This window comes from Brassica napus, chromosome C4 (assembly GCF_020379485.1).
Source record: "Brassica napus cultivar Da-Ae chromosome C4, Da-Ae, whole genome shotgun sequence".
NCBI classification, from domain to species: Eukaryota; Viridiplantae; Streptophyta; class Magnoliopsida; order Brassicales; family Brassicaceae; genus Brassica; species Brassica napus.
Genome location: NC_063447.1, coordinates 55981590 through 55993166, shown reverse-complemented (window position 1 = coordinate 55993166; position 11577 = coordinate 55981590). Strand labels below are relative to the sequence as shown.

At 32.4% G+C, this 11577-nt stretch overlaps 1 protein-coding gene across 1 annotated transcript; it reads right to left on the bottom strand.

Moving 5' to 3' along the window:
• Positions 1–866: 866 nt before the first annotated feature.
• On the bottom strand, positions 867–8630 carry LOC106427668 (cellulose synthase-like protein B3). Its single transcript, XM_013868389.3, has 9 exons — positions 8232–8630; positions 7751–8069; positions 7230–7346; positions 6995–7117; positions 5689–5892; positions 5425–5560; positions 5004–5185; positions 4562–4912; positions 867–1516 (listed from the first exon to the last, which is right to left on the bottom strand). Exons 1-9 carry the CDS (start codon positions 8492–8494, stop codon positions 950–952), a joined length of 2262 nt encoding a protein of 753 aa, XP_013723843.2. The 5' UTR covers positions 8495–8630; the 3' UTR covers positions 867–949.
• Positions 8631–11577: the final 2947 nt, after the last annotated feature.

The following is an 11577-nucleotide window of genomic DNA, read 5'->3' as shown; positions in this document are numbered from 1 at the left end:
AATTCACAAAATTTTTGTAAAATACTAGCACATATATAAGCATATTACAAGAATATTAATTAATAAAATATTATATTAAAATATAAAATTTTAAACAAAATAACTTAATTAATATTAAACTTCAAGCAAAATATCATATTATTCCATAAAGTGATTTTCGTAATGCATATATGATATACTAGTGCATTTCAAAGTAAAAATGGCTCTCCTCTTTTTAATTTGTAGATTAAAGATAAAAATAGTTGAAATCAACGATATTAATACTTTTAAATACATTAGATTAGAACAAGAAAGTAAAAGAGAAACATAAAATATTGCTAAAAGATAAACTTTTATCGATGATATTAATACTCGTGAATATATTTAATATGAACAAGAAAGAACTGTACGAAAAGACATCATCAACAACAACAACAACTATCTTCAGTTACACAAAAAAAAATTGGACAATATTTTGAAATTTTGAAGGTTCCAGATTAAACTTACCTGACTATTAGTGTCATTGTAATATTTAACGTTGTGTAATAGTAATGTCTTCATGTAATTTTTTTAAAGCTTTTTTTGTTAAGTTTATTTTGTATACTTTTGTTATCTAAATCTAGTTTTAAATATTTTAAATTTTATTTTAAAGTTTTACTTAATTTTATGTGTAAACTTAAATTTTGTACACAAAACTTAAAATATTTATGAGATATAATTTTTATAAGGATTAAACAATCAACAAGAAAATATTTATGAATCATAAATGTGATGTGTAATTGTAGGGACCAAAATGCAAATAAAAATATGAAACTTCAAATTTGAAGTTTTCAGTAGTGAAACTTCAAATATAGAGTTTCACTACTAATTTGAAGTTTTGAAGTTCCTTTTTGGAAAGCAAAAAACTTCATATTTGAAGTTATAGAGTTTCGTTTGGAGATGATCTAACAAGCCCACATCGCTATATAAACTACTTTCCTACAGAAAAAGCAACAAATAACACTGCTAAAAAGGCAGCTTTAGAGAGCGTAGACAATGGGATACCGTATTTTCCCTTCTCAAATAAACCCTTTAGAAATGGAAGAAACAACATAACCACCAAAATGCATGCACAAGCCTCTACAAAAGTCGAACCACCTCCTCCGTAGATATGACTTACTGGTTGTAGACCCACTGAAAACCCGGCTATAGCGGCTAGATTGACCAACACAATGAACGTGCCAGGCAAAAAATAAACTGAGTCGTCAAATTCAAATTTACCAGCATTTGGGTCCGCACTACAAGATGGTCCATCCCCAGTCCCTGATCTTGTCGCGGTGAAAGTCTTTTTTGTAACTATGAACACGGTTTTCGAAACTCCAAGAAGCTTTAATATGATATCAGTGACACTAAATAACCAAATACAAGTAGCTTTTATCCTCCAAAATGACTGGGAGGCATACCATGAATGTACCGAAAAACCAAGGCTCACAAATTCCCATAGAGTGTAAAGGCAATGCATCCCCACAAGTGTGACAGTTATGCCTGAACAAAGTCCCTAAAGCCACGAAGAACAAGGTATTTCTAATTATTTATGATATAAATATAACCATATTTATAACGATATTATGATACTTCCATAGTTTCATATTAAATGCCATTTCAAATAAGAATTAAAAAAAAAAATTTGTCTGCAAAAACTTTAAACAACAAACGGGTGAAATCTATCTTATTAAAGTAGAAGTACCATTTAGATATGTTTGGAAACATGAATAATAGTAAAGAAAAAATAAAAAATTGTTTCGCAACATTGATAGCAATGTATTAATTTAATATTTTATAATTAACTTCCTAAATCTACATATACTATACGAATGGGTCTATATAAAAAACAAACATACACGAATAGACATGTAATTTTGTAACTAGGATAAGACCCACGCAAAGCGTGGGTTGAAACATGCATAAAATCATATATTCAAAATACGGTTGTTTAATCCAGATTTTGGTCTGGTCTCGACTCAGTTTTTTGATATTTTTGTTTATAAAAATTAGATACCATATTAAAATCATATTTTTTTTTTGGTGTGGTTCAATTTATATACTGTCAGTTTTTGGTTTATTCAATTTTAGTCTGGCATTGTTTGGTTTTTCGATATATTGGTTTATAAAAATTAGATACCATATTAAAATCATATTTATTTTGGTTTGGTTCGGTTTATATACTGTCGGCTTTTGGTTTATGCCAAAAAACTATATTTATCTTTTATTACATTTTGTCAATTTAATTTTGTATTATAAAAATCAATTTTATTAAATACTACTATAATTTTAAATAGAATGTTTTTCTATTATATTTAACTATTAAAAATGATTGTTAAATAATTTATAGTTATTATAGATTCATAAGAAGAAAAGAAAAATGATTAGTAATATACTAAATTTAAGAAAAATGTAATTATTCAAATTAACGTCTTAAATTTCAAGATCATATAAATAAAATAAACTACATGTATATAACTATATTATGTCATTTACATAAAACTATACTACTATATTTTAATTAATCAGTTTATTCGGTTTATATGGTTTGATCGATGTATATAATGAAACCATATCTATACACCACGGTTTCTAGAAATAATATCTATTTGGTTTTTACAATGTTACCAAATCAAACTATAGTAGTATAGTTTTATGTAAATTATTATACATCAAAATGTTGTCGCGGATAGACATATGATTACATCGAATGATGATGATATCGTTGGAGTACAACCAATAATTTATATAAGATTATTAGTTAGGTCAAGGTTAAGGTGAAGGTATAATAGCTTTAACAGTCGCACAGCCTAATATAAATTCCCATATATAGGTCATACAGAAATGTGTGTCAAGCAAATATATTCGATGTATATAATAGTTATTTGATTAAGCTTTATATATTTATTTTTTTCTTTAATAGATAAAAACATAATATATATAATATATATACCTACCTAAATCACACTAATTCTAAAAGTAGGTAACACGGTTAACGAAGATTTGTTTTTCGTTATAAAATTAATATTTTGAAATTATTTGATTGATTTATGGTTCGGTTAAATTGAAATTTCAATGCCACATAACCAAAATCAACAGTGTATAAACCGTATATTAATTATAGAGTCCACTGGTATTGTTTTGAAATATATTTCATTGTTCTATACTCGGATATATAACAATCAATGATCCACTCCTTCCATATTATACAATTTTCATTGTTTACTACTTGGTTTAATAAATAAATTAGAAAAGTTACTATTGAATAAAACACACTCACTTCTAAGTCGTTCTATGATTTGCTTAGAGAAAAAAATTGACCTCTATAGAACTTATACCACATTGTCTCTGAAATCTAAAACCTGTAACACATCATATCGTCTCTGATATCGTGAAAATAAGTTTGACCGTTGAAGAACCTATAACATCCGTTGGTATGTGTTGAATTTGAACAAAACATTACTCTGAAATTATTTGAGACAACTTGGTATATATAATGGTGAAAAACTTGAAGAACCTTACTCATTGTAAAAATAACTCATCATAAAAAAAATCAGTGGGAAGAATCATATGTGGGAATGCGTTCGTTATGAAAACGACAACAAATGATTACAATAAAATTGTTTGCACTGTATTAAATCGAAAATGAAAAAAGTTGTTGTGAATCATAAAAGATAATATTATATAAGCATACTTTTGGGGCAAACCGTATGTTTCTTGGGCGACCATAATTATATGTCGCAAACAATTTTATTTGTATTGAAGTTAATGAGAGAATATTAAATTTATTATATACATTTATGTTTGGGTTAATATAAGTTTTCCTAGCAATTGGATTTTGGACTTACTAATTATTCAATTGATTCTAATGATGTCACGTAAGCCAAATTGATAGCCTAATTAAATGACACCTAAACAAAACTATTTTTTAATTAATACAAATTTAAGGTTATAATTTTTTTAATGATTCTCAATTAATATATATAGGAGATATGTTTAGACATGTTTTTGTGCTGGTCCAATGCTAACCAAACAAGAAATATGACATACATATAAAATGTAAACGTGAGATTAGAGATCAAACCAAGTAATACACACCTAAAACCATAACTGATCATAAGAATACTATTTCATACAAACCCAAAACATATAAATTCACTAGAGTTATGTATAAACCAAATATAGTTGTTTCAAAAAAAAACCAGATATACAATACTAGAGACATAATTACCTAACATACAGACCTTAATTTTTTATGTACTATCAAACCGGTCATTGTTATATTGATTATTCAACTGATCAAATAATTTGAAATGTTATCGATTTTACCGTTCCCCTTAAAATTCTTACTACAATATTTATGGCTCATAACATTTTACGGACGTTTCTGTTACATGACACAATGATGAAATACATAGTTTAACCAATAAACAAAAGTAGTTAAGATGTAATCGTTAAATTTTTCGCTTTTTAAAGTTTGTATGTACTATAAAACATGCATCCGTGCAGTCGCACGGGTCAAGAGATCTAGTTTATATTAAAGTGAGAGAGAGAAAGTCACCTTTGGGAACAAGGCCGAGTTGTGGAGTAGACAGTACGAAGGCAAGAGACAATAAACGAGCTCAGGGATTGACCTTAAACCCCAAGTGAAGACGTGAATATAAGCCAATCGTTGCCGAAATCTCAATTTCTGGCTAAAGATACCGATCAAGGGGCTATGTTTGTTGAAAAGGATTTCGAGCATGCCCGTCCCCCATCGCCGTTGCTGAACCATCGCCTCTGGTCCTCCTGGTGGCGTACATCCTAGAAATGCGGGTTGATCCAGATATATATATGCACTAGTCCATCCTCTCGAATGGATACCTATACTCGTGTTTACATCTTCCGCTGTTGAATCGTATAACCAACCGATCTACATGATATATATATATATATATATATATATATTAATATTTGTTGTTTTATTTTATAGACTATTTTGATTGAAGTGAGAAGAGTATTACGGTTTTGCCCCAACTCGTTTGGGACTCGTATTGACAATGCCCCACTTCTCTGGCCTCGTCAAGAAAGTTCGTAAGAATATTTTGAGAATTTGATTTTCTTTGCAATGCATTGGCCACCGATTTCCTAATCTCCTTAGAACTCCCCAACTTTGCCGCCAAACTTTCATCATCCAAAAATTTCCCTTGATAAAAAAACATGAGCCGTAAATGATTGATTTGATAAATGAATAAGTGGATGAATATAAATTTATAATAGACTAGTAGAACAACAAAAGTATTGCGTAAATATTGTATGATTAGAATAAAAATATCAAAATATTGGTGATATATGCATGAAACTTTGTTTTAATTATGTTTTAACGAAATATATGATAATGCAATATACCAACTATCTCTTATGGTTTTTGCCAATAGTACTTACTTGCAGTAACAGAAGAAAGACTTCCGTCTTCTTCTAAATCGTCTACTGAGAGATCGTACATAACTCTTCTAGTGTGGAAACATCCCGACCCTGAGTACATTACTCCTTGGATTCCCGCAAATCCTCTTCCCAAATACTAATTTCCACAACAAAACAAACAAAAAATAGTAGAAACCAAAGATTAAGTATTGATTGAAAAGATTAATAAATTTTGTATATGGATACTATAAATAAACAAATAAAAGTAAGGATGAGAAACCGCACTGATTGTAAGACGACGAATTCCTCGCAGTTAGAATCATAGAAATCTTGAGGGTATTGAACAAAAGCACAATGATTTATTGAATTCTTTAGTTTTTGCAAAAATATACACATTGCTTGTCGCACCACATCTGCTTCATTCACAAACATGTCACAGTCTACGTTTAACATGTATGGTGCGTTTGTCATCAACCCTGACACTCGGACCTGTTCAAATTAATCTGATGAGTTATGATCATCACATTTTATTATTATAACAAGCAAAGAAGACTAATTAAGACCTACAATCATTAATAGTTGCAAACTGGTGCTTCAAAAAAATTAAACTATATAGACTTCTGTTTAAATTTTATTGATCTAATGTAGTTTGTATGGCATGTCATATACGATATGATGTTTAAATATAAATTTCAAAGGCACGGTCACCATGACTATTAATTTGGTTATTACATGATTAATAATTGAACGTAATAAATGGTTACCTTTTCACTTCAACAATCATTTTAAAATGTCACCTCCAATAAATTGAATGTCAGCAATGATTGTTAGAATATCACATGGAACATTATTATAGAGTTGGGCCAATTTATCTCAATCAAGCGATACATTGCAACAGGGAAGAAGATCATTTCGTTCTCTTTCTTTTTTGTGACTACTGACTAGGATGTTCTGGATACGATTTTTTTTTATCTCCAACTCAACTCCAAAACACCATTTTAGTGTGAATTTTACACCAAAACCTTCTCCAACTCAACATTAAAAATCACACTATTTAGTGTAACACTATAATTTTATACTAAATTTGATGTAACACTATTCACCACTCTAAAACACTATTCACTTCACTAAAACACTATTTACTTATTTTATAAGTAAAATATATTATTAAAAATGACAAATTAAAAAGTTAAATACATTATAGTATTATAAAATAACTTTTAGTGTGAAATTTAGTGTTGTGGTTGGAGATGAATTTGTTTTTAGTGTTGAAACTACACTAAAATAGTGTGGTTTTGACACTAAAATAGTGTTATGTGTTGGAGATGCTCTAATAGTCCCGAAGTACTACTCAATCATGTGACCTTTCATATTTTCTTTCTTTACCTTCCCTTAAAATAGTATATTTGTATATATATCACAGCTCATAATTTATTTTGCAAGCATGTAATAGCAAAATTAAAATTATAGATCGTCAAATGGTTGATCTCATATCTCAGCCAATATTGTAATGGTGGCACGGGACTAACACAATTAGGTACCAGAAAGTTCACTAAATGAAAAAGGAGAGATATGTGAGAAAATCACTTACCAAAAAGTTCATGGCTCCAGCTTTGTAATGATGTAAATAGTTTGGCCTTTTCTCTCTTGAAACGTAGACAAAATGAGGGACCTCATTCTCATCTCCCACACCTTCTTTGTTCTCCCATACCACCTTCAGATTTTATATATGTGACGGTAGCTAATATTTGTTATTACTAAGTCTTTTGTAATATAATGGTATGAGATTTCTTTTTTCTTTCTACTTTGGTAAATTGTTGAAATACCTTAACTATAGTTGAATGATCATTTGGTTTTGTGTTTGAGAAAGCTTCAAAATCATCGTCAGCGTCCCAATCTCTGGTGGCATCTTCCACTTTCCGGCTTAACTTCTCATACTCCCTCTTGAATATCATATCATTACATAAATTAGAAAGGAAAAGAACATCAGAATTGTTAGTTTATTAATAACACGAAAGCTAAGAGCAATTTCTCAAATGGAAAACGCGTTTCTCTGGGTTTTTTTGCAACATTATATGTTTCTCTTGTTAGCTAATTAATTTTTCTTTTTCTTCTGTTCTCTATAAAGATTGATGCCTTATTTTTAACAACATTTAAGGAATTTATAAGCGCAAATTCAATATATATTTATTTTAGTTATCTTTTCCATCTGCTTGCAGTTTTGAATGTTTGATTAAAAAATGGGAAGGTCTTGTCTTTTACTTTAAAGTAAACATGATATAACTAATTTGTTGTGAACGTACGTAGAAACAAACTCAAACGCCTAAAAGGCAATCAAATACTTTACCTTCGTCATTTTCCAGGCCCTGCTGAATTCTGAATCCTCTGTTGCGTCCAGAGAGTTCAAGAAATATCTAAAAGGAGCTCTAACTTTAACGTTGTATTTCTTGCAGAAAGGAACCCAAATCTTGGCGAAGTTAGAAGCTTCCTTGAGAGAGAAGTAAGTGAGAGGTGAGCATCCATCATCTGAAACATAACATGCTAGTTTATTCGCCGGATAATTCACAGCTAGCACCGAAAGCACGGTGTTTACAACAAGAATCGGCGGCTCCCGAACTGGATCCGCCGTGGTTACAAACATATCTACCGATGGAAGGTCATGAACCCTGAAACAGTACTAGTTAGTTCATAAAGAAAAATTCAAAATGATTACTGCATAATATAAAAATAGAATTAATTAGAATATGGTAGCAGCTACCAGAAGCCTAGATCTTTATACAAAAATGAATAAGCATATATGCTATGTGTGCATATATATTCCATGATACCTTTCATCAAGTCGATCTGGATATGGTTTATACTCGGCAGGGGTCCATTTTATGCAAGTAACAAGCAGCCATATGACAGTGAAAAAAGATTCACACAGGAAAGCTACGACCCAAACGTTATCGTTTTCGCTCATATGTAGAATCCGGTACAAGAGAAGAGATAAGAGAAGCCCGAGCATCATGAGATCCACAGCTCTCAGAAAATATCTTCTGTATGAGATCTTTTCGAAAAGAGAAGGGAGAGAAGAGCTAGAATCCGCCATGGGAGGAGCTTTCTTGTGAGCTTTCTAAGTAGTTTTACGTCTACGAATGCTTGTACTCATATAGTCATAGTGTGTATACTGTAGAGTGTTCTGAAAAGGAGTATATATATTATAATAAAAAGGAGTGGTGAGAAGAGGTTATATTGAGTAGACCTTTTGTTAACAATAAAAGAGTGACAAAGAGAAATTGTAGCCACAATCAAACAAAAATGGAATACTTTATCCTTTAGATACAATGATTAAATAAAATGTATAAACTGGTTATTAAACCGTATACTTTTTTTAACCGTATACTAATACAGTTATATTCTCAATGATGTGTGTATCTTTGGGTATTTGAGGTGGTTTTTTTTGTGGTCTGATTCGATTTAGGATGACGATAGAGTTGTCTTTTTATTCCGTTTGCTCTTGTGTGTTTTTAGTGATGGATGAGTGGTCGTCGAAGAGGAAAGAGATATCACGTAATGGTTCTTCATTATCATTATTAAATAAAAGAGAAATCAACTGAATATTTGTAACATCCCAACCCAACACAGCTGGGTGATATCAAGTCACTTGTCTTTATCCTAAGGAGTAAAACAATATGTCTTTCAACGTTTAGAATGCCTTAAACAAAAACCCACCAACCTGCAAAAAAAAAAAAGAATAATGAGGGATAAACATTTCCACAAAAGCTTAGTGAAAAAAGTTTTTGTAGCCCCGAAATCATCACTCAACATTCACCGCACAACATAACAAAAGATCTGCCTAGAACATCCAGTAAATCAAGATCAAATAACAAGTAACGAGGATAAACTCTGACGGTGTCAATATGAGATCACGCCACCCCATTCGGTCCATGTGTTCTTCATGTTGTCGCTTGAGAGCTCACCACCTAAATCTGTACCCGTGAGTTCAACACCATCACACAATCAAGTTACCACACTGGTTCACGCTTGATCCGCCACTGTGTTTACACGATCACGTCAACTTGTTTGGTTCCCAAATGATCCGAGCAGGCCGTCTACCTGCTTCGGCGATGAATCATGCTACCTCATTTGGTCTCTGCATTACCCATCAAAAAACAATGCAACGGCCAAAAACTCTCCATCACGTTTCACCGTAGGGCTTTAGACCTCTCCTATCTCATATACACTAACCACACATGCTTAATCCCCACGCAATGCAAACATCCGCATACAAGTTTCAATTATCATACAATCATATTCGTTTTAGCAATCTATGAGTAGATCTAGGTATTCACACACTACAATACAATAGGTGTATATATATATATATACGATATAGTTCACTTATCAAACAAATATGTGTATGCTTATAGTTAAGAGAAATACCCTAGGATATCACTAAAAAAGTTTTGGTCACAAAAATAGACCACAAAGAGCAAAATGACCAAAATGTTTCATTAAAGAGGTAAATATACATGGACCACCGGCTCGGCCGTAACCTCTCGGACCCGACCACACTGGTTCGGACCGGAACACTCCTCCCAGCTGAGATGAGCGGACCACCAACTGTTCCCAGCTGAGTGAGCTAGTGATACGCCCTAAAATAGGGAAGGATCACTCGACCGGACTAAAGGGATATGAACTCGCCAAAAGGGAGAACTGATGGATTGAACGGTGACACAATGGGTTGCGGATGGCCCAATGATACTACCAGACTTCAGTTGGTGCTTGATATGACTCACAAGTCCACCAAAAGAAGGATTTCTAAACGTTGCCTGATATGACGCACAGGTCCAACGAATTAGAGGCTGTTTACTCGGAGATAACCTCACCAAGAAACAAAGAAGTGTTCTACAAAGAACAAATAGATAAACTCAAATAAAAGGGGAAAAAGCTTATATTATTTCGTGGCTCTTAGGCCCTATATATAGGATTACAAGTTGTAGAAATCCAAAGAAGAATGTGCTAAAAACAAGACATGGAAACTAGAAATGAAGACTTTGACTAAAGACCAAAATTAATGATTTTTGTTGAATTCTTTTTCCCATGCACGACCAAGACTTCCTTGCTGACTCCCTCTTGGCATTCTTGATGAGAATGGGCTTGAAATGGACTGAGGAAAGGTCTGGTAGAATTTGGTGTAAAACCGACCCAAATTGAATTTGTTATGAATTTTTCTTTGGGCTGAAAAATGCTTATTTCGCCCAGCAACTAAACCAGCTCCATCTTCAGTGTCACTTAGCTCATTCAGCTCCAAGCTAGTATCACTTAGCTCACTCAGCTCATCTAGCTCATCTACTATCACTTCAGCTGGTTTCAGCTCAAGCATACTCTCTTCAGCTGGTTCCAGCTCGTCCTCAGTCTCATCAGCTGGTTTTAGATCAGTATCCTCACCATTAATCCATCCTGGTTTGTCTTTTGTTGAAGAATCATCTGGCTCAGCCATGGTCGCATCATCCTGGCCCGGGTCTATGATCCGAGGCGCATCATTCCCTCCCTCTTGAAAAGGATTTGACCTCAAATCCATTTTACCTGTATCAAAAGGAAATGAATCAGACAAAAAGAATTTAAAAATCATGTAAAATTTAGTGAAGGAAAATTTTGGAAAGAAACTTCCTTGGAGTTTTGAAGTTGGTTTCCTCGAGTACATGCATCTCCAAGTCTTAAACTGATAAGCACGATCTCTGCTTCTGTTCCTGACACCTCTTGGAGACTGATCCTGTTTATCCTGGACACTCAAAACAAACATTAAAATACCAGGATCATATGTACAAGACAAGTACTTGTTCAGATCATAAACCAAAGTTTCTTTCCCTAGAACATGTAGCACACGTTTCAGATCATCATGAAGCCTATCAAAGTAAGTCTTGTACACCAGAATGGTGTCAGGGCACGTGATAGCACAGTTCCTAAAGAACAAATTCAAATCATGCGCAAGTTTCTCAGATTTAGAACACAAAAGATTAAGTTCAAATTGAGAATTTCTTATCCAAGGCTCAGCATGTTTATCAAAGAAGGTGTTGTAAATCAGAATGTTTTCGAGGCATGAACTACCATAGAACATTTCCAAAACGTGCCTAACTTGATCAGATTCAGAACACAAAAGTTTTAGTTCAAGATCAGATTCAGAATAAG